The 23,793-nt window shown below is 50.5% G+C and overlaps 1 protein-coding gene across 5 annotated transcripts in view; it reads left to right on the top strand.

Moving 5' to 3' along the window:
- Positions 1-1,998: 1,998 nt before the first annotated feature.
- The window catches only part of DNMT3B (DNA methyltransferase 3 beta), a 42,227-nt gene continuing 20,432 nt past the window's right edge, over positions 1,999-23,793 (top strand). Inside the window, exons 1-6 of one of the 5 annotated variants that reach the window (XM_032592583.1) lie at positions 1,999-2,141; positions 17,367-17,529; positions 18,508-18,569; positions 20,553-20,660; positions 21,658-21,783; positions 22,443-22,652. In XM_032592583.1, coding sequence (XP_032448474.1) covers positions 17,373-17,529; positions 18,508-18,569; positions 20,553-20,660; positions 21,658-21,783; positions 22,443-22,652 — 663 coding nt within the window. In that variant the 5' untranslated portion in view covers positions 1,999-2,141; positions 17,367-17,372. Of the gene's footprint in view, positions 2,142-17,366; positions 17,530-18,507; positions 18,570-20,552; positions 20,661-21,657; positions 21,784-22,442; positions 22,653-23,793 lie in introns of those variants that run through there. The other 4 variants (XM_032592582.1, XM_032592581.1, XM_030309805.1 and 1 more) reach the window with 4 other exon arrangements.

The raw sequence follows: 23,793 nt of genomic DNA, 5'->3' as shown, positions 1-23,793 counted from the left end.
TCCTGGTGGTACAGACATCTTTTTCCATGTGGCAGATCTTGGTTTATGGATCAGAAAATGGGCCCACCAGCCCTCCCCAAAGGCCCACCAGCTTATATATTTCTTTCCACTAACGGCATACCTCAGATGGGGGCCAAGCCCCAGGTCCTTTGAGAGATCCCATTCTTCCTACACCAACTGACTGGAAGCCAATTTTGGATGTTTGGGTCAGAGGCCAAGAAGATCTCGCTGCTCCTTCACGGGAGGCTCTCCCATTTCACTTTCGTATTTCCTCAACCTCCATCCAGGTTCCTAGGTAGAACAAGATCCAATAGGTTTAGAAATGTTTGTAGCTTCTACAGAGTTTGCCATGTAGTAATTTGCAAAGGCCTGGTAAGAGATGAAGGGAGAAAGCTGTGGTTTTACTCAGCGATCTGGAGCCCTGGAGGCTGGAAACCTGTGTTCATTCATTCATTCATTCATTCAACAAACTTGCACTGAATGCCTCCTGTGGGCACTAGACATCCAGCTTGGAGCAAGATAGATGTGGTTTCTGCCCTCATGGAGGATAGTTTATGGTACCTGTGTCACAAGAAAAAAACAAGAAAAAGAAAGATGTAAACAAGGAAGTTGGCAATACAATGTGAGAGAGCTCAGAGTGCTATCTAGGGAATGAAATAGGAGGGATGGAGAGGGGAGACTGTTATGTGGGGTGATCGGCGGCAGAGTGGGAAGGCCTCTCTAGAAGATGACCTTTTGGCAGAGAACAGAAGGGTGAAAGACTGGCCATGTAGAGATCTCTGGACAAGGAACGTCCAGGAACATGCTCTATGCGTTTCAGAGCAGAGTGGTGAGAAGGCTGCCTAAAGGGGGGGGGGGGTGGTGGTGGTGGTGAGGAGGATAGGAGATGCAGGGAAAGGCAGGCAGGAGCCAGCTGCTATAGGGCCTTGCAGGCCATCATGTTATCATCCATTTGTTCTTTCACTCATTCATTCAATACATATTTATTAAGCACCTACTGTGTGCTAAGATACCCGGAGATCCATCCTGCCCTCACAGTCTAAAGTGTGGAGAGACACGCACAATAAGCAGACAAATAAATATATGAATATAAATACCAGGGTGCGATAAATGTTAGTAAGAGAGCTGTTTTCCAAAAGTTCAACGCCCTTTAAGGGCAGAGGCAGTGGAAAAACCTAACAGAGTGGGGCTTCTCCTTCTGCTGGTGAGGCCTGCGGGACCAGAGAACCCAGGCAGCCAAGGACCTGACTGCCTTCCCTGTCTGCTCTCCTCTCCCCTCCCCTCAAGATGGCTGACAAAGGCCCAGCAGGGTGGGAGGAAGGAAGGAAGGACCGGTCCGAGGGTCCAGAGGGGGTGACTGACTGGCGGGGGCAAGGCAGCGCCCTGGTAGCATTGGGGCTGAGGTGGGGGTAGAGGGAAGACTCAACTGCTGTGTGACTCCAGTGGGGGCGCTTGCCTCTCTGGGCCCTGCATCCAGACCGGCGCGTGCCAGCTTGGGGGGGTGGGGGTGGGGGCGGGGAAGCAGGGTCCCCGGCGGAGTCCCGGAGTTGGGGGGATGCCTGCGAGCTCCCCATCAGGGCCGGTTCGAGAGGTGGGTAATTTAACAGGCCAGGGGTAAGGTGGGGGGGAACAGGAGGCGGTGCCTGTGGAGGAGGGGCGGAGGGGAGGCTCCGAAGTGATTTCAAATTTCCCTCGTCCCCACCCCCGGCTCCCCCCGCTCGCGCCCGGGGCCCGCTCTGAGTGGCTGCGGCGGGGGCGCCCCCGGGCGGGGGCGGGGCGAGCGCCGGGCCAGGGTTACAAGGGGCCTCGGCACCGCCCCCTCCCCACCCACTCTAGCTGCCTGGTCCGGCCTGCGCTGCCTCCGCGCCGCAGCCGCCCCCCAGCCCCGCGGACCCGGCCCGCGTGGACGCCCCTAGCGCCCCCCGACGGACGCCACCGGCCCACTGGCAGGCCGGCGAGCGGGCGGCCGCCGCGCCCGGCCGGCAGCGCGGGGGTTAAGTGGCCCAAGTAAACGTAGCTCGGTGATCGGCGCCGGAGATTCGCGAGCCGAGCGCCCTGCGCGGCCGCCCGCCGGCCTCCCGCCAGCCTGTCCCGACCCGCGGTTCGACCGCGGAGCGGCGCCCGAGCCAGGCTCTCGGCAGGTGAGCGCCCCGTGGTCCGGGGGAGGCTCGCCAGTCCGGGGGCTCCGGGGGCTGGGGTGGGGGGAGGGAAGAGACAACAGAGGGGTCCCGGGATTGGCAGGAGGGACCCTCTCTCCGGGACGTCCGGGGGAGCGGCTCCCATCCGTCTAGAGACCCGGCTTGGTAGGGGAGGAGAGGACCACTGGACCACCTGGAACAAGAAGGAAAAATAGGGCGGGGGGTGCTATGTCTTGCAGGGATAATCTTGCTGTAGTCCCAAGACCCCGGGGAGAGAGGTTTGTCTTCAGGGAGGGAAGATGGGGTAGCCTTCCTGGGGTCTAGACTGGAAGGGAGGACGTGTTCCTCCGGAGAAAAGTGGAGCAAGAAGGGGTCTTGGTCATCAGGAGGGGGAGTCCTTACCTGGCTTCGGCTTCAGAGGGAGCCTCATTAGGGGCGGGGGAAAGAGGAGAGAGTTCAGCCAGGAAGGTGGGCGTCCGTCCCTTAAGACTTGGACTAGAGGGTTTCGGGCGAAACCCGTTTAACCCCCTCGCAGGGATGGAAGAAAAGTAATGGGTGTGGGTGCGGGCGAGCAGGTGGGCCAGGGTGTGCACCAGGGGGGTGGCCTCCCGAGGTCCTCTCTAGATGAGCCACCGGGGCGAGGCACAGCGGGACTGCCGGGACGTCCTCGGGAGGGGCTGCCCTCTCCCCTTTGCACACCTGGCCGGGGAGGAGCCCGGCTGGGGCGGCGCCACCCTGCCCCGGCCACGCTGCCTGCCCTGGGGGCTCACTTTCCATTTTTCCCCTCTTCCGGGATGAAGCCGGTCCCACTTCCCAAACTCCGCAAACCGAGGTCTCAAAACCTTTAGTACCTCCCCGATACCGGCTTCCCTGCTAGTGTGATTGTTCGATGAGGGAGAGTAGGTGTTGAGTCCCACTTCGTAGGAGAGAAAGTGGAAACCAGGAAAGACTGCGGGGTGGACTTAGCAAGTTAGCGACAGGGAGCCGCTCTTGGGCTCGGGCTTTCCTGCTGGATTTACTCACCTGTGGCAAAGAAGGGCAGCCTTTCTGGGCCCAGCCCCAGGCCTGTGCCTCCAGTCTGCCCTTTCCCCTTATCCTCTGGCCTGAGAGACTGGGCTCCTGTGTTTCCCCATCTCCCCACTTCCCTCGCGCCCCCCCCCCAACGCCCCCCCCCCCAACGCCCTACCCCCGCCCCCAGCTGAGAGAGTGCATGCATTAATGAGAATTACGGACAGTGAATTTGGACCGCTTCCTGATTTCTGGATGCTGTGGGTTTAGACTGACGGAAATTTTCCTGAGGAGGGGTAACCCTTCTGCCGCTCTCAGGTGGAAGGCTCAGGACACCGACCTACCTCTGCCCTCCTCCCCAACACCTGCTCTGGCTTCTTGCGCCCCCACCATTGGATTCCAAGACTGCCTCTGTTTTTCCAGGGTTGAATTGATGATACCTATTTTATAAGGCTGGTATACAGTAATTACTCAATAAAAGTCTGCTACTGTTGGCATCCTTAGCTAGCATGTGGGGTAAGCTGGCTGCCCTCTTTAGCGGCACACAAGTCTTTGGCGTGCATTTAAATGTCCCAGCAACTCCATTTCCCTCTGTGCCTTAGTTATTACATCTGTGAAATAGGAACAATGTTACTAATAACCCTAGGTTGTGTAAGAATGAAACCAGTTTTATGCATGATTTAACATTTAACCCTCTATGTTCCTTAGATGTCTGATGGGTGTCAATAGCTCCTTCCACACTGGGCTTGGGGAAAGGGCTCGATGGGATAGTGCTTGGCATAGCAGGTGATGGATGTTGACATCTGAAATAGTTAACCAATAGCCCCTCTTTTTAGGGCAGCCACTAATGAGAAATGGGGATGAAGGGAGGGACCTCTGCTGGCCCTACCTATCCTGTATTTTCCACCAAGGTACCCTATTCCTTTCAGTTAGGAAAGCTTTTCCAAATCCTTCCAAAGCTTTTCCAACTCCTGTTGGGCGTTGGCAGGAAGGAACGCTTTTGTTACTTTTTGAAAGGAGCCAGGGTTTTTGACGGGTTGGGGCCGCTTTTACCATCCGTTCCCCAAAAGTTTGAGGCCTACCTTGGAGGCATAATTGCAGAGCTAAGTGAGATCCTTTACCTTTCCTCCTTGGGGTAAAGAGGGCCAAGACAAAGGGGTTGGGCCTGGCTGCATCATGCGCATAAAGCATAGGCATTACCTGCCCCTCCTTCAAACCCTAGAAGGGGAGGAGAGTATCTGGGAGCTGCAGGGGGTGAAAGGGAGGAGCAAGGGAGGTAGGGTTGGGGGAAGTACCTTGCCTTCCTTTCCTTCCTTCAGCCACGTGGGGCCTGCGACCCAACGGTGCCTGTCACCCCTCATTGCAGCCCCAGGGACCCGTTTCCGATTTGGGAAAGTTTTTCCAGGAAAACTTACCTTGTGATTCCTTTGTCTCAGACCAGCTCTCATGCAAGCCATCTTGCTCAGACACCTTTTCCAATTTCATCTGAGGTGGTGCATTTTATTATTTTATTTTATTTTATTTTATTTTATTTTATTTTATTTTATTTTATTTTAATGGTTTTAATTTTATTTTCGAGAGAAAGTGAGAGCTGGGGAGGGGCAGAAAGAGGGAGACAGAGGATCCAAAGCAGGCTCTGCACTGTTAATGTAGAACCCAATGCAGGGCCTCGAACCCATCAACTTTGAGATCATGACCTGAGCCCAAGTGGGACGCTTGCTTAACTGACTGAGCCACCCTGGGCTAGTCCATTTTAAATCTCTAACTCCTCCTGGGTCCTATATCATGACAAATGCTCCCACCTTCCTCCAGCACTTGATAGGTACAGGGCCTCAGCTCTGGCCCGTTCTTGTGAGTTATTTTTTAATTGTGAATTCAGGTTGCCGGATCAGAGAAGTGCAGAATTCCTCATTGCATTTTCAGACCATTCTTATCTTTGCAAAGTGAGGGGCTGATTTGTCTAACTTTTTGTGGGGGCTGATCTCATCAGATCCCTTTTGTAGCTGATGGGACCAGGGGTTATGGGCACTGACCCCTCTGCCTCCACACGCTGGAAAATCCATGTATAACTTGACTCCTCCAAAACTTAATGGCCTACTGTTGATGGGAAACCTTACTGAGAACATAAACAGTCTATTAACACATACTTTGTATGTTACATGTATTGTATAATTTATTCTTCCAATAATACCTAACTTAAGTTTTTTCGGGGCACCTAGGTGGCTCAGTTGCTTAAGTGTTAGACTTCGGCTCAGGTCACCATCTGCTGTGGCACAGAGCCTGCTCTGGATCCTCTGTCCCCCCCTCTGCCCCTCCCCAACCGTCCTTTCTGTCTCTTAAAATAAATAAATGTAAAAAATTTAATTTTTTCCCTAGTATTGCTAGGTTATGCAGGTAAATCTTTTTTTTTTTCAAATTGTACATTTCCAAACTTTTTTTCAAATATTTCTTGAAAAAAATCAGCATATGTGACACCTTTAGTTCAAGCCCACATTTTTCAGGGTCAACTGTATTGTAAAAAAGCCTGTTATCCATTGGGTCATATTATTAGTCTGAGGCAATAAAGGGGCCTGGGCATTAGAATCAAGTCTGGATTTATATACCTGTTCACTCCATTTATAAGTCACTGGCTTGAGCCTCAATTTCTCCATCTGTAAAATAGTCCAAGAATGGTTGGCTAATTGCAGGGGATGTTTAAGTCTGTTGAGTTGCTATAGCTTAAAAAATTGAGTAAATGTTGCATGTTACGGGGGCCCCTGGATGGCTCAGTTGGAAGAACATGCGGCTCTTAATCCCGGTTTGTGAGTTTAAGGCCCATGTTGGGTGTAGAGACTACTTAAAAAATAAACTTGAAAAAATGCATGTTATGTAGTAAACACTCAAATATTGGCAAGTGGTTATTCTTTACTCCAGGAGGGAAACACAGTCCCAGTTCGCACAGTCTCCTCAGTTTTCTTCCAGGGAATAAGCAAAGATTTAGGAGGACCTGTTTTGTGTAGGGAATGGAAGTACTTCAAAAAATGCTTCATACAAGTGAAAATCAAATTTACCGTCTTCAGATGCCAAGAAGAAACTAGTCATCACCTGTACTTTCACAATGCCAAGGTAATCAACGTTTTGCTTTTATTTGGGGGCCTCCATTTCTATGTAGATAGGACCAGGAGGCCTTTCTAAGGGACCTGGATCCAAGGAGTACAGACTGGCAAGGAAAGGCAGGCGGCTCACTTGGTGAAGGCCTTAGAGGGCGCTGTGGTCACCATTGGGGCTGGCCTTTGCAAGCAGATGGAGAAGAGTTTTGGGGATCGGGGGGAACAGAGTCTCTGGAATCTGCCACCATTGACTTCTGTTTTTGTTTGTTTTTTTTTTAATTTTTTTTTTTATTATTAGCTTGCCTGATCAAAGTTGCCTGTCAGTTCACCCACAGAGATTTCATTCATTAAAACTGTGGTCTGTGGGCTCTGCCCTAGCTCAAACCCCTGTGTGCCCTCTACCTTCTCTCTGTCTGCTTTAGTTCTGTGACTCAGGGATCAAACTCAACTTTTGCAGAAAATTGTCTTTTTATAGCCTTTGAAATATGTGAAGAGCGGTAGCCATAGAAAGACTACAGGAGATTTAGAAATGCGCTTTCAAAAATGACCGAGAATTGATGGGTGGGAGAGTAAACAGTTGTCAGTGGATAAAGGTTCTTAACCAATACATTTCCTTTTGGGGGCAGGTGGATACTGAGCAGGTGTGGGATGGGAAGAGGCCCAAGGTGGCTGGGGGCTCCTAAGGTTGAGGGAATACATTTCTTGGATCATCACCTCCCTAGTTTTTTTCTCCTCTCATTCTATAACTCTTAAGTCTCCTGGCCTGGTGGAATTTTCTTTGACCATTTGTTCTTATGTTCTGCTTTTTGGGAGATGGTCCTCAGCTTCCAACCCCTAATATTTTAACTTTTGTCTTTTGTTTTGAAGTGTTCTTGTCCCAGAAATTCCATGTGTAATGGAGTCCTCATCCATCTGTTATCTCCCTGAGAGTATTGTTCTCTGTTTAGTGCTCATTCCAATATTTATTTCTGAGGGTTTTTTTCTGTTTACTTTTTCTTTTCTTTTTTTTTAAAGGCTTTTTTTTAAATGTTTATTATTTTTGAGTGAGAGGCAGAAACAGAGCAAGCAGGGGAGGGACAGAGAGAGGGAGACACAGAATCCAAAGTAGGCTCTAGGATCTGAGCTGTCAGCACAGAGCCCGACCCGGGACTCCAACTCACTACAAGATCATGACCTGAGCAGAAGTTGGACACTTAACCCATTGAGCCACCCAGGCACCCCTTTTCTCTTCTCTTCTCTCCTCTCCTCTTTTCTCCTTTGTGAGAGTGCAGGCGGGGAAGAGGCCGAGAGAGAGAGGGAGACAGAGGATCTGAAGCAGACTCTGCTGACAGCAGCGAGCCCAGTGTGGGGCTTGAACTCCAGAAACGCAAGATCATGACCTGAGCAGAAGCCAGGTGCTCAACCGACTGAGCCACCCAGGTGCCCCAACAGTTTTCATTTTTAATATTTAAGTTTTGAGCTTGATCTTCATGATTGAGAAGGACGAAAGTCATCTGAGACTTGAACCGGAGCATTTATTTCTCTGTGGGACAATGACTTGCACATCCCTATGGGTCTCCCCAAATAGGAACGATGTTCTCTGCCCTTGGGTCTGTCACCAGAGGAGAGGGATCTCCTAGTGTCCTGCCTGAGAGGCACAGGCCTGGCTGCAGAGAATGTGGTTCTCAGTCTCAGGGATCCTGTGTAAGCCTCTGGCTGGAGGAGGAGCATGGCCTACAGAACAGGCTGACCCAGGGGGATCCCAAAATATTTCTTTACCTTCCACCCTGCAGTCCCATCTTCTGAGGCTAATTGGGTCTATTCCTAAGCAGCATTTGTTTGCTGTTGGAAGTGGACACACTTGGGCCACAGCTGGGGCTGGAACCCAGGCTTCCAGCTCTAGGAGAAGGGACGATGCTTTCTCGGGTCAGTTGGTGTTCCCAGCAGCCAGCACAGTGCTGGGCCCCTGGCTCCATGAATGTGCGCTGTTCGGCTTGACTGAAGCATTGCTCTGCCTGAGTTTTGTGGCTGCAGCACTAGAATCTAGAGGAGAGAGGAGCAGAAGGAAGCAGAAGGAAGCTGGCTCACCCGGGATGTGGTGAGAAACGGAGTATTAACTAGGCTAGAAGCCTGAACAGGCAGGTGCTGTGACAAAGATCTTCTGGGTCGTCCTGGGTTACGCAAGAGGCAGTGTGCGACACTGGGTGGAAGGGTTTGGAAAACCCTGAGCAAATCTGCATAGAGGTGTGGGCAAAATCTGTCCTGTTGTGCTCTTGTAAAAGGGTCTTAATTATATTGGGAGAGCAGTGTAGATTTTGGGGTGAACCAGCCTTGTTATTGTCTCCTCCACCACCTGGCTTTGTCCTACCACCCTCTCCTGAACCAGTTGTGGGCTCCGTGAGGATGGGCTGTTGACCGTTGTCTGCCTGTGCTTCTCAGTGCCGAGCATGGCTCCTGAAGCCCGGGGGAGCTCCTGTCTGATGCTTGTAGGAGAGTGGCCTTTGCCAGCGTGCTGATCTGTCTTGGGAAGTTCTGGGTAAGCGCTGGACAGAGTGATTGCTCAATATTAAGCTTGATTGTCACCATTACCTAAGGCCACACAGCTAGCAGGGAGTAGAATGTGGATGGCAATGCTGTTGCATTTCTTTGAGACCTTTGTCCCCACCTGGCTTGGACCCACAGAACTGGCAGGATGCACAGATGTGTCGGGTTAAGATACTCAGGAGTGCCTGCTACAGCCCGCTCTTTGCCTGCAGGCCTGTTCACCACTGTTGAGACTGGCAGACCCTTGCCCATACCAGGTAATTGTAGCTAGTTTTTGAAAAAAGTGGTTTATGTGGGACATAGGCTTTTTTTTTTTTATGTTTATTTTTGTCAGAGAGCAAGCAGTGCCTGCACAGGAGGGGCAGAGAGGGAGACAGAGGATCCAAAGCTAGCTCTGAGCTGAGAGCACAGAGCTGGACACGGGGCTTGAGCTCATGAACCCTGAGATGATAACTTGAGCTGAGGTCAGTTGCTCAACTGACTGAGCCACCCAGGCACCCCTAAAATTTCTTTTAATGTTTATTTTTGAGAGAGAGAGGCAGAGCGGGAGTGGGGAAGGGGCCGAGAGCGAGGGAGACACAGAATCTGAAGCAGGCTCCAGGCTCCGAGTGTCAGCGCAGAGGCCTATGGGGGCTTGAACTAGTGAACCACGAGATCATGACCCGAGCTGAAGTGGGAGGCTTAACTGACTGAGCCACCCAGGCGCCCCTATACTTTTTTTCTTGTGCAGAGAACTTTTAAGGTTTGCTGTCTTCGCAACTTTCAAACATACAATATAATATTTTAGTTGCCGTGCTGTATATTACTTCCCAGGGATTTATTTGTACCTTTTGACCATCTTTAAGTCATCTCTACACCAAACATGGGGCTCAAATTCACAACCCTGAAATCAGGAGGCACATACTCTTCTGACTGAGCCAGCCAGGTGCTCCCAAAATTTTGTCTTACAAAATATACTAAAAGAATACATACATACGTACATACACAGAACACACACACATATAAATATTAGGACTTTCTGATTATGGTAGCAGTAATCTGTAAGTCCTCCCATGTTGAATCAACTAGAAATGCTGTGTAAATTTATTTGTGTGCAGAGCTAAACTCCCTAGAAAAATCCCCTAGGGACTAACTAGAAGAGGGAACCAGAAATAAGAAAATGTAAACTAAGGGATGTGCAAGACCTTTATGGAGAAAACTGGCAAAAATTTTCGGTAAGGTTGGCAGGCTTGCCCTAGCATAGGAGCACTTATTAGTAAAGCTATGATGATTAAAAGGGGTGGCAAGGGATAAATGCCAAAGGGAAAAGTCAGTCCAGAAACATCCTACATACATGGGGGGAACTTTATGAAAGAAGAGGAGTTGGGACATGCTTGTCATTACGTGTGTTTGGCTTTCCTTATAGGGAAAAATGAGATCCCTACCTCATACCATACACAAGTAAATTTATTTATTTTTTTTTTTTAAATTTTTTTTTTTTTCAACGTTTATTTATTTTTTGGGGGACAGAGAGAGACAGAGCATGAACGGGGGAGGGGCAGAGAGAGAGGGAGACACAGAATCGGAAACAGGCTCCAGGCTCTGAGCCATCAGCCCAGAGCCTGACGCGGGGCTCGAACTCACGGACCGCGAGATCGTGACCTGGCTGAAGTCGGACGCTTAACCGACTGCGCCACCCAGGCGCCCCAAATTTAGATTGTTTAAACTTGAATGGCCATTTTCATTAGAGTTTGGTTTTTTTTTGAGAGAGAGAGCGCACAACAAGGGAGAGGAGTGGTGCAGTGGTGGTATGGGGGGGGGGGGAGAGAGAGAGAGAGAGAGAGAGAGAGAGAGAGAGAGAGAGAGAAAGAGAATCCCAAGCTGGCTCTTTGCCCAGTGTGGAGCCCGATACTGGGCTTGATCCTATGACCCCAGGATCATGACCTGGCTGAAATAGCCAGAAGCTTAACTTAGTGAGCCACCCAGGCGCCCCTTGTATGGCCATTTTCTTTTCTTTTTTTTTTTAATGTTTATTTTTGAGAGACAGAGACAGAGACAGAGACAGTGCGAGCAGGGAAGGGGCAGAGAGAGAGAGAGAGAGAGAGAGAACCCGAAGCAGGCTCCAGGCTGTGAGCTGTCAGCACAGAGCCTGACTTGGTGCTTGAACTCATGAACTGCAAGATGATGACCTGAACTGAAGTCAGACATGTAACCAACTCAGCCATCCAGACGCCCCTTGAATGGCCATGTTCAAAGAAAGAAACGTTTCTTGGACAGTATCTGACTGTAAAAGTAACATGAGCATATGGTAGTTCACTCACAAACTACCCTCCCAGGAGACCTGACTTTTTACAGTTAGAGAACACAATGCTGGAGGAACATGGCTTAATGCATATGCTAGCGTATTAACTGAGACTGTGTTGCACGGACTGTCACTTGACAAAGCTTCATCTTCCCGTCATTCCCTCATTCATTGCCTCTCACTACCATCCCCCACTATGGCTGCATGGGATTTAGGCAGTCATTTGTTTGGAGCTTTTGCTATGATAAACGGGACAGCAGTGACCATGCTTGCACTCAGGTCTTGGTAAGAGCTTTGGGCTGGGTTGATTTGTAGCAGAAGAGTCCTGTGTAACAGGATATAGAACATTTGGCATTTTTAGGTATTGTCAGTTTGCCATCTCAAAGGCTCACTCTATCCCCATTGCTTCTATAAGAGAGAGGACAGTTGAGATTTAAGGCATTGGCTGTGTGGCAGCAGGAGCAGACTACTATGGGGGCAGACCCAAGGTGGTGGCTTTATAGAAATTTGGTCTTCACTTACGCCTTAGGGGAGAGGGCAGTGGGCTCTTCCACTCTGGCTTTGCTAAGGGACACATGACTATAGGAGCGAGCACTGCAGCTCCCAGAATCCTTTGCTCCTTTGCTTCCCACCCATCATTGTCAGAGTTAACCATTGGTTTCCGCTCCACATTTGCACACCCTTCCATGGGTTTCCCAAATAACTGTAGGGGAAGGGGGCTGCGTTTGTTTATAGGGTAAAAAGCTTGACTCGAAACTCCGCTTTAAGTTGCCTTTTCTTTGCAGATCTTTCTGTATATTCCTTGTGTTTTCTCTCTTTAGTTTAAGATTTTATTTTTAAGGAATTTCTACACCCAAAGTGGGGCTCAAACTCACAACCCTGAGTTGAAAAGTCACACACTCCACGGACTGAGCCAGCCAGGTGCCCCAGTTTTTTCTTTTTCTGTGAATTATCTATAAGGGTAATGGTATATAATTTAATTCCCATCCACTGAAGAACATCTAGATGTTTGTGAGTATTTTGCTAATATGAGCAGTACTGCAAGGAACATGTTCCTATAGCCATTTTTTTTTGCATTTGTCTAATTTGACCCCTGCTGGGATCAATTATTTTAATAATTCTGATCAATATACCAAAGTTCAGTTTTTACTGTACAATGAAAGTGGCGCTTGCAGCCATGGCCTAGAGGCACGGAGCAGTTGTCCACATTCCTTCTGAATGCCCCAGGATGAAGGGATGCTTTTGTGAGGCAGAGCTGGAAAGTCTGGCAGGATGGCACACGGAAATGTGTAAGCCCCGGGTTCTTCTCAAGGTTTCATCCTCTACGTTGGGGGTCCCTAGCACCAACCACCCAGGGAGTTAGGGGAGGTCATCTCATTTCACAAATGATAAAACTGGGGTTTGAGAAAGCCATTGAGGGCTTTTTCATTCCAGCTTTCCATGGATCTGGTAATTTCTGGAATTTAGCAAAGATTTCCTAAAAGTCAGGTAAAGACCTTGAACTCTGTGACCTCATACTCTGCCACCAGCCAGGTGGGCAGCCTGTTTCCAGCCTCTTAGACTGTTGTACTTAATTGTTCCCACTTCCCTCCTTCTCTCTGCTCACCTGGGTGAGGTGTCCCTACCCAGGTTTCACTTTTGTAACTATACTTAGCATATTGGTTTTAAAATGTCTTTGAGATCTGGCTCCTGAGTAAAGTCTAAATCTCTATCACTTAGCTGCTGTGCAAGCCTGGGCAAGGAATCTGCCCATCTGTTACCTCTGAGCTTCAGTTTACTCATCTGCAAAATGGGGCATCATAAGAGTAAACTCTCTCTTTTTTCGGTGAGATACATAGTAATTACTCCATCTCAACTATTTTGTTATCTCCGACAAGGGAAGCAGCTAAGAAAGACTTGGGCGGCTGAGGGGGAGGATACAGGAGTCTAGATTTCCCTCCCAGGGGCTGAGGAGAAGACGAAATTTCTTTAAAAGGTGAATGGGAATATCTTTCAACCTCCCTTTTACTTCACGTGATCTCTAACCCCTGGGGGGGACTCACGTGGGGCAGGGATGCCCAAGTGGCCCCGCCTTCTACCTACTTCTCCATCGTGTCCACCATCCTCCCCCCTTCCTGTATTGTGCATTTAATTAATGCAATTAACATTTACAAGATGCTGTGAAATGACTGCTGCTGGTGCCAGCCTGGAGGAAGTGAATGACATCACTCCTCAGCCTTATAGCTGGGTCGGGTGGGGGGACGAGTCCCTGAGCCTCCTCCCTGAGTCTAATTGGGGGTGCCACCCACCCTTCTGTCTGCCACATTGCATTTGGACACGTCTGACCTGGTTCAGTTGGGACACAGGCACCCTGCACTAATGAGGCAGAGCCTTGCAGGGAGAACCTTGCGGGTGAGCCCACCCTGTGCTGCTGCCCGCCCCCAAATCATGTGCTGGACCCCAGCTTCTGGGAAAGGGTCAGAGTTCACCACGCATCATGGTGGGCCCTGTCCCTCAGCCCTAAAGTTCCCCACAGTCTCTGGGATGGGTGAGGCAGTGTCCCTAACTAGAATTCTCGGCCGCTGTGTCTTGGCACGGCAGTTACAGGCACGTGCCCTGGACTGCCTAGGCATGAGTCTTGGCATTGCCACCTTGATGGGTGACTTAATTAATTCATCTGAGCCTGTCCAAAGCAGGTCGATAACAGGACCTGCCTCGGGATCTGGTGGAGGCTGAGAGAGCGGTTTGTACCACCTTTAGCTTTTCCGGTCGGGACCTGGGCCCTGTTACAACAGTGGGGTGGCAAGGCACGGTTGTTCGGCTAGCACAGCAAGTACTCTGGAAAAATCCCTCCGGAAGGTGCCATCTCGTTCAGGGTGGTAACCCAGCCAGGCTATCCTCCAGCGCTGGAAAGATCACACTAGGTAAAGCACTTGGCTTGTCTTGGGGGCCACATTATCCAAGAGGTGTTGGGAAGAGATGACGCTGATTTGTCTTTACCATTCATTACACGCCGGTCTCTGGTACTAATTTCTTCCTGTTCTCAAGAGCATGTGGTTAAGTTTATGTGTTCTTCTCTAACTTTCCCTGGACTTGAGCACGTTAACAAGTCACGCTGGTCACATGTGTATTATGTTGCCTAACAAGTGTGTGCTTTGTTGCTTAATCTGTGCCTCAGTTTGTCCATCTGTAAAATAGGGATACTATGCACCACATTGAAGGATTAAATGAGTTGATGCAGCTAGAGCACCGAAGAGGGTGTTGCATATAGGGTAGTAAACGCTGAAAGAAAATTACTGTGTCTTTAGGTGAGAGGATTTGTGTGAGGAGGGCCAGGTTATTACTTTTTGGAGCAGGAGTATTGGGAGAAGCCTTCCCGACTGTCACGATGTGGTTTTGGAGTCTGAACAACAGGGAGGTATGTGGTAGAGAGAGATGGGGAGGGCTTCCAGGCTGAGGAGGCAGCTGTAGCACATGCCTGGAGGCGCGCTTCATTCATCCTGTGTGTAGAATTGGTCAGGGAGAGGCACTGAGCTGGGCACCTTTCAGCCTGCGCAGGTTCTGGACGCCGGTGTGTGTTGTGACAGTAAGACAGCAAGGCAAGTTCATGTCAGTGCACACCCGGGGTGATGCAACTCACATAATCGAATTATACATTGGGAGAGGGGGAGTATTTTAAAATAGCTTCCCCGCTGGGGCGCCTGGGTGGCTCAGTCAGTTAAGCCTCTGACTTCAGCTCAGGTCACGAAGTCACAGTTCGTAAGTTCGAGTCCTGCGTCTGGCTCTGTGCTGACAGCTCAGAGCCTGGCACCCGGTTCCGATTCTGTGCCTCCCTCTCGCTCTGCCCCTCTCCTGCTCACACTCTCTTTCTCTCAAAAATAAACTTAAAACAGCTTTCCCGGGCTAGCCCAGGTAGCTGAGGACACTTAGAGCTGGTTGGTGTCCTTCCCTGAACCTTCCTCCAGTCCTCATGTGCCTAGTTTATAGGGGCAGGAGATTTTTCCTGAATGTTGGCATGCGGCTTTGGGAAGGGTGCTCTGCTCACATGTCTGCTTGGTAGACTGGGGGACAGGTTGGCGCTGCTGAGGCCCTGGGGGAAGGCCCGAGGTAGTTAATCATTGTCCACTCCTGGCTGCAGGCTCCACCTGGGCTTGTCTAGGAGGGTGCCTCCTGACTGACACAGTAAAGGGCCGTCTGAGGGAATCTTGGGCCCTGGGTGAGAGGGAAGTAATGGCCCTCAATTTCAGCCTCTGACCTGCTTGTTACCAGCTTCTGACTGGAAGGCCTCACTGCCCTCCCCCCCTCCCCAAGCTTCTGTGTACCCTTTAGTGTCTTACACCCCATGACGCAGACGCCCTCCTGGTGTCAGGCTACCTAGGTTATTTAGTTCACTGGCTTGGCCAAGGGTAAGACGCTGGGAATTAATTATTACTTGGAACCACACTCCAGCAGTTTTCCTCGGATTTTGGCAGCTTGGCCTCACAGGAACTGGCCGTAGGTCAGCCAACCTGTTCTTCCGGGTCAGGGCTTGGCAGTGAATGGGGGTGAGGAGCAGCTGATCAGACCAGGTCAGGCATTCCTCTGTTTCCGTGGGGCTGGTGAGGTTCCTTAACATGTATCAAGAGAAAACAGACCAAGAAGTGTGGCCCTGTACACCCTGGACCACGTGGGGTAGGTAGATGCCACCATGTGCTATGGATCAGTATACATTTAGAACCAGAACAATGCTTCTCTAACTTGCACATAATCACCCAGGGGTCTTTCGAACATGTTGGTCTTGACTTAGGAGGTCTAGGGCCAGTGCCTGAGATTTTGCAGCTCTGATCAGCTCCCAGGTGATTTCCAGAGGTGCTGCTCCCTGGGCCTTATGGGAAATACAGCAGGGGTCTAGTTCCCCATGCCCTGGCCTGGGGGACGGACAGGTGCAGAGGATGGCTTCCGGACCCCAGGGCACACCGCCCATCCACCTGGGGGCGCTGCAGGCCAATTCAGACCGCTCCCCACATCGCCCCCTGGTGGATGTGGTGCCACATCACTATTGCAGTCCACCGCCCTGTAGCCTAGAGGATGTTTCTAGAAGGTACCCTGGGAGGCTAGTGTGCGTCATCTGGTACGGTACGGTGAGTTCCCAAGATGGGGCACAGGGGTTGGGAGTGCTCAGTGCTGATGAGCAGCCTTTTGTTCAGGAAGCTTTTCCCAAGAGCTCAGGAAGCTTTTCAGTCCAGAGCAATAGGGTGTGGTGGCAAATACCTCTGGAGTAGTTTGGGGGAAAGTAAGGAATGGGTGTCTGGGGGCCTCATCTACTACCTAGGTTCTAGTTTTGCCTTGGTGCCCTACCTCTTAGGTGTGATTTTTGGCCTTGGAGACTAATTCTGTCTGTGTGTCAGTTTTCCTTTTCTATAAAATGGGCCCATAATCACATTAATAGGCGTAAATGAAAGGTGCACACTCTTGCAGCCAACATCTGTTGAAGACCAGGATGAAGGTCGCACAGCCCTTCAATCCTTCAGCGAGGACCTGGCCTGAGCTGGTCTGAGCTGAATAGCCTGGTGATGATGCAGTTACCAGGACGGGCAGCAGTGGGGAGACAAAGGCCCAGAGGTGGGGTGAGGCTGGAGCAGATGGGGAGCATGCCCCTTGTTAACTGCCCCAGTCCTTTGCCTGTGCTCCTCCATCCTTTCCCTTCTTGGGAACTTGGGACTCTGAGCCCCAGCTGGTGAGGGAGGAGGGGAGTGAGCGACAGGCCAGCAGACCAATGGGCCCCTGAGGTTGGGGTGGGGCGGGGCTTGTGCTGCCATGGAGAGGAGAGAAGCTGTTCTGTGGGGGAGGAGGGGGCGGGTGGGAAGAGGACCTGGAGATTGAGGGGAAGGGAGAGAGCAAACAAAGGGGTCAGGAGGGAAAATAATGCACTGGCTTCCTGAGGCCCTGCGGAGGCTGGGCAGGGAGAGGGGGCCAGGGGCAGAGGGGACCAAGGCTGGCTGCAGGCAGACCCGGGCAGGCGGGTCCTAAATGGCATTGTTTGAAGTGGCCGGCTAATTGCACAGAACAGCCTAAGCCTCAGACCACAGCCCAGCCCCCTCCTCTGTCCTGGGTGCTGGTGTCTGAGCCTTCGGGCCGCCTGGCCACATGGAACCAAGTCCTGAGCCTCCGAGTTTGGTGAGGGGGGCAGCCTACGGGGTGGGGGGGGGCAGCCTGGGTGGGGTCCTTGGGTAGGAGTATCACCCGGAGAATATGTCAAGGGGCCTCCCTTGGCCTGAGGACGTAGAGCCATTGGTGGGAGGTTTGGGGTGTGCTGCCCCCTTGTGCCCTTGTTTCCCTGCTACCCTACCTATTCTGGCCCTCCTGCAGGAAACAATGAAGGGAGACACCAGACAACTCAACAGAGAGGAGGACGCCAGCGGGAGGGAAGACTCCATCATCACTAACGGGGGCTGCAGCGACCAGTCTTCTGACTCCAAGGATGCGCCCTCACCCCCCATCCTGGAGGCTATCAGCACCCCGGAGATCAGAGGTGGCCGGGCTAGCGGGGAGGAGGGGTGGGACAGACAGGCCCTGCAGCTGGGACATGAGCCTCCGAGCAGGCTCGAGGCAGGTTGTGGGGAGAGGCTCTGGTCTCTGACAAGCCCCGCCACATCTCCCAGGAAAGAAAAATGGATGGAGGCAGAGCCCAGCCCGTTTCTCATCCCTGTCCACAGCCCTTGCCCCCCTTCTCCTCTCCCCTCAGCTGGGACTCTGAGGAGGTAACCCCGGGGTGATGACCCCTGTCCTTTTCCAGTCACGATGGGGGGGGAAGGTTGCAGCATAGCCTGGGGTCTTTGGCTCTTCTGCAGAGGGACCCCTCTCCCCTTGCAGGTGATTATGTGGCAAGAAGACACTTGCCACATATGTGGGGAAGGATCTGAGGCTTGCTTCCTTTGCCATCCTGCCCTCCCTGCCCCTCCCCTCCACAGTTCTGGATCATATCACCTGGGATCCACCCCACTGAGATTTCCTGACCCAGCTGGTTTGGAAACGCCTGTATTGTCCCATCCTGTTGTTGAAATCCTCTAGAGCTGTGCTGTCCAATAGAACACTCTGCGAGGGTGAAGTGTTCTGTTTCGGCTTGGTGCGCTAGAATAGCCACTAGCCACATGCGAGCACTTGAAATGTGGCCGATATGGCAGGCACTGGACTGTTCGTTACTTGCAGTTGGTGGCCATAATTCTGGAAGGAAATTGATGCCTTTACTGCTGAGTACCTTCAGTCATTGTTTTGGGTCCTATTATGTGCCTGGCCCTGTGCCCTGTTGCCTTATGAATACATTGAAGGGAAATCAGATCCTGAGGGGCTCAGTTAACCCTCTGAGGATGCCAGTGGGTCTAGAGAGATCTCTGCCCCCAACCCAGAGAGGAGACTACAGGGGACAGCAGGTCAGCGAGGGAAGACGCGGCTGCCCCCCGGCCCGGAGGCTGGCCCTTCCACAAAAGACAAGACCGGTTCTTTTCTCCAGGCCGAAGATCAAGCTCACGACTGTCCAAGAGGGAGGTCTCCAGTCTGCTAAGTTATACTCAGGTATGTGTCCTCACGTCCCTTGTGCAGGATTCGGGAATTCCCTTGAGTGGCATCCAGTAAATACTTGTTGAGTGACGGATTTGAAAACTGCTAAGCACACAGAGGGCTTTGAACAACCTCATCCATGAAGGCATTTTCTGCTACATGCCAAGTCTTTTTTTTAATCATAAACATTAATTTTACTCCATTATAAAGTTTGTTACTAAATGCTTCCCAGCATATTTCTGAAATTCTCATTTTCCCTGTCCGGAGGATCCAATTACGTTGATAAAGTTTTAATGTAGTAAAATCGCTCCTTTTATTCCTGGAATGAGCCCAACTTGTTTGTGGTGTGTTTTCAAGCTGATTTCCTTTCACATCTATTCATGAATAAAGTGGATGTGTGATTTTTTTTTTTTTTATTTCTTGGAATATATTTGTGTCTGGTTTTGATCTCAGGGTTATGTGGCCTCAAGGATTTTTTTCCCCTCACGTTGGAAAGAACTTGCCTTAGGGGACTTCTAACAATCATTGCAATGTCTTTTAACGGCTGCTGCAAAGTCAAGGTTTCTACTTGATCAATTTTTTTTCCACCTTAGAGTCTTCCCATAATTTTTTTTTTATTCCCGACATCATTTATGCCTTTCTTGTTCTTATTAATCATAGTAGAGTTGGGTTTGTTTTTTTTTTTTCCAATTTGGTTACTTTTTTGAAAGAGCTGGTGTCCAGCGTTGGGGACAAAGTTACGGACAAGTGTAAATTCACATTCGCACGGCTTCTGTTCTGCTGGAGGGCAACCAGTGGACGCCCAGAGGATGAGCATAAGAGCTGTGTGGATATTTGGGACTGGGTGCTCAGGACACCTGTTTTAGCTCCGGTGGACCATCAGCAGGAGTGGCAGTGGAACCTCCGGCCTGAGCATTTCCTCTGAGTCTGGCCTTGAGTGAGGCCTGTGTTGCTTGATTCTCTTTATATTTCTGTTGTGCTGTAAGAAAAGTACTGTTACAGTTTTTAAAATTTTTTTAACGTTTATTTATCTTTGAGACAGAGAGAGACAGAGCATGAACGGGGGAGGGTCAGAGAGAGAGAGGGAGACACAGGATCTGAAACAGGCTCCAGGCTCTGAGCTGTCAGCACAGAGCCTGACGCGGGGCTCCAACTCACGGACCGCGAGATCATGACCTGAGCTGAAGTCGGCCGCTTAACCGACTGAGCCACCCAGGCATCCCAGTACTGTTACAGTTTTAAAGAGTGAAATGGACTCACTCAAGGCCTCAAAATTGGCAAGTGAAGTGAAAAAATCAAGTTCTTACTATTACATCCAAAACTCAGGCTGCTTACCAGTGCACAGGTTTTTGGGTTTTGCTGTGCAGCATGGGGCATGTTCTAGGGGTTCTTCATTGGTTCATCGGTGCCATTTCTTCCTGGTCCTTGTATCAGGAAGCATCTCCTTTGAGCCTTTGATTTCTCCCACTTAATTGTGCAAATTGACCAGCTCTCCCTGTTAGTCCTAGCCAAATCAGTCTCCCCAAGGTGCAGATCCAGATTGCATTCATACTGTATCTTAGATTTTCTGAATCCACTGTTTTTGTGTGTGTGTGTGTTTTTTTAGTGTGTATTTATTTTTGAGAAGAGGGGGGAGGGGCAGAGAGAGAGGGAGGTGGAGAATCTGAAGCAGGCTCCAAGCTCTGAGCTGTCAGCACAGAGCCCGACGTGAGGCTTGAACTCATGGACCGTGAGATCATGACCTGAGCTGAAGTCAGACACTCAACCGACCGAGCCACCCAGGCGCCCCAGGGGTTTTCTTTTTTGATCATGTCTTGAATTTGTGATCCCCAGGGTAAGCCACTGTAATGTCTTATTGGAACAAAATATTTCGAAAATATTTCCAGGTAACTTGGGCCAGTATTGTTTTCAGTACGATTGACTTTTCATTCTTAAACCGTTTGGGGTTATGTCACCTTTTGATAACATTTAAAGTTCATAATGCTTTCATTCATAAAGGATCTGACGGGTGATGGAGATGGCGAAGGGGAAGACGGGGATGGCTCTGACACTCCAGTGATGCCAAAACTCTTCCGTGAAACCAGGACTCGGTCTGAAAGCCCAGCTGTAAGTCCCCCACTTCTGAGCCCAGACATAGGCCTGCATAATAAACACACACACACACACACACACACACACACACACACACATACACACACACACACACACACACACACACACACACACACACAAAACCAAAAAATGGTCTTGCATCCTCCAGAGAGAACTTTGGAGAGAGAGGTGAATACATGTTTTGAAAGTGGAGAATGACAGACAGCAAGGCTCACGGATAGTCAGTGAAGGTCTTCTCTCCCGTGGTAGTGTTTCAGGTGTTTCAGCTCTTTTCGGACACTCCTGGCTGCAAGTGCCCGAGACTGCTAGTTTGTAGGTGAATGGCTCAAATGCCTATTCCCTCTGGGACTCATTTCTGTAAGTGGGGTCTGTGACTTAGTGTGTGGTGTGGAAACGGGTAGGCGATCGTTGCTAGTGGCCTCCCACCCCATTAGAGAACAGGCTGACGCTCGAGGACCGTGGCGGGTCTAGTTTACAGTCTCCCCCAGCATATGATGGAGGTCATCCCCATTACAGAGGACAGAAGGATCTGGTAACTAACCCAAGGTTAAACATTGATTCTTGCATGCAGGATTTGAATACAGGAGTGCACCACCCAAGTTCATGCCACTTTGAGAAAGGAGCCTAAGGGCTTCTCATCCAGCTGCTTGATCCACTACCTTCCAGAAGAAGACAACAGCCACTCTAATGCTTTGGGGGGACAAAATGTTTGGTTTGGGGTAAACTGGATGTTATTTTCCATTCAATCTGCAGGTGCCAGTTGCCTCTGACGGGCAGTGCGGGATCTGCTGTGGACCATCGGCAGCCCTGCTGGCACCCTACCCCTTCCCCCAGTAACAGGGGAGTTTCTGGGGGAGATCCTTTCAGCCCAGAGTCCTTCCCTGCTTACCCCCCACCTCTTCACTTCTGGGGACTTGAGGCGACCCCTCAAGTCCGAAACTCCATGCCTGTAGTCACCAAAGGCTTCCTGCTTATCCTCTCTTGCTTCCAGGTCCGAACCCGAAATAACAACAATGCCTCCAGCCGTGAGAGGCACAGGCCCTCCCCACGCTCCACCCGAGGCCGGCAGGGCCGCAGTCACGTGGATGAGTCCCCCGTGGAGTTCTCAGCTACCAGGGTTGGTTCCCCGGACACCCCCAGTCTCTTAAGTGGAAGATCTGCCTCTGTCACTGTGCCACTGAAAGCAGCCGGCGTTTAACCTATATCTGTTCCTCACACTCAGCACCTTTTCAGGGTCTTGCCTTTCCTTTCGCTCCCGGGTGCTGGGTAAGCTTCTCTCCTGGCCTGATCCTGGATGGAACCCTGGTGGAATGTGAGAATTCCCTGTTGACTGGGTTCTTGCTCCTCCTTGGGAATGAGTTCAACTCCACTGACTCCAGAACTGTTTTGTCTCGCTAGTATCTTCACTGACTGTCTTGAGGCAACCCCAGTGGTCACAACAATTCTCCACTCCTGTTGCAAGGCTGGGCACACAATAAGCATTTAAGGAAACCAGTGGCCCTCTCTGAGCTTGGCTCTGGAGTCTCTAGACATCACTCATGCTTACTCTGCCTTTGTCCTATCTGTCATGATTCTGTCCCTGTTCTGATGGAGGTTGCTTTTTCCCACCACTCAAGGGGTGCTCACTCGTTCCTGGAAAACCGTCCTTGGTGGTGTCTGTTCTCAACTCACACCTTCACGCTTCAGGCTTGACCGGGATCCAACTGGGGGGAACACCGGTCTCCGGTCACCTGCCTGGTTTGCTGTGGCCCAAGATCTGTGTCCTTCTGTCCACAGTCCCTGAGGCGGCGGACAGTATCCTTGGCAGGCACACCGTGGCCGTCCCCCGCCAGCCCCTACCTCACCATTGACCTCACAGATGATGATGTGATGCCCCAGAGCAGCAGTACCCCCTACGCCCGCCTGGCCCAGGACAGCCAGCAGGAGAGCTTGGAGTCCCCGCAGGTGGACGCAGAAGGGACAGATACCGACAACACCGAGTATCAGGTACCACTGGGAAGGCCTACGTAGTAGGGAAGGGCAGCCACTCACCCAGAGGAGCCTACTCCCACGTCTTTTATTGGTCACATCTATTCTAATATTTGAATTTCTTTTCCATATGCACCAGTCCTTCCTTCACCCTACTTAACTGCCAGACATAATTCAAACACCTAATTGATTTCCCGAACATCACATTTGTACCCCCAAATAAGTGTACCCTGTTTGTACATGCTTCTGTTTGTCCTGTTTTACGTACAATTGGAGACCAGCCATTTTCACTTATTAGGAACTGGAGTTGTCTCACTTTCTTGTCTATAACCCATCTAGTGTAGAGTTCATAATTAACCAGTTGGGCCCAATTATTTCACTCCAGCATTGCTGCATATATACATTCGTGTCTGCCTATATCATGTAGATAACCTTTTTTTCTTATGTATATCAGAGTATAGGTATATTTTCATAACTTGTTTTCATGGGCATCTCACATTTTATGGTAAGCTTTTTATGTGCAAACGTCCATAATTTTTTTTTGCATTTCAATGCCTTTGTAATAACCTGTGAAATGGCCTGTGTTGGGAATACCCAGTGATTGTCATTATTTACTCTCATGTTATGTTCTGTGAGTTTTCAGTTGGCAACTTTCATTCCTAGATACTAGGTTAAATGTATTTGTGAAATGTTGTAAATCTAATATAATCCCATGTTCCTATCAAATAACCAAACTGGTCCCTTATTTTCAAGGGGTTCAAACTCATAGTTTTAATTTTTGTAAAGTAATCCTTGTACCCAATGTGGGGTTCAAACTCACAGCCTCAAGAATCAAGCGCCCCTCAGCTGGGCACTTGTTTTTTAATATTTATTTTTGAGAGAGACCCCATGAGAGCATGGGGGAAGAGGCAGGGAGAGGGGGACAGAGGATCTAAAGTGGGTTCCACGCGGACAGCAGAGAGCCTGCGGGGCTCCAAGTCACCAGGAGATGGAGATCATGACCTGAGCCGAGGTTGTACCTAGGCTCCCAGGGGCCCCCATGCTGGGCACTTTGGAGGGAGCCCCAAGTTGGTCCCTCAGCAGTGGCCATTGGGGTCAGTGGGGTGGGCAGGACTTTTCCTTGGCCCAGGCAGTCTGTCTCATTGGGATTCTTTCTTGT

The sequence above is a fragment of the Lynx canadensis genome, chromosome A3 (assembly GCF_007474595.2).
Source record: "Lynx canadensis isolate LIC74 chromosome A3, mLynCan4.pri.v2, whole genome shotgun sequence".
Lineage (NCBI taxonomy): Eukaryota > Metazoa > Chordata > Mammalia > Carnivora > Felidae > Lynx > Lynx canadensis.
Note: the sequence above shows the minus strand (reverse complement) of the source record. Positions and strands in the feature narration are given on the sequence as shown.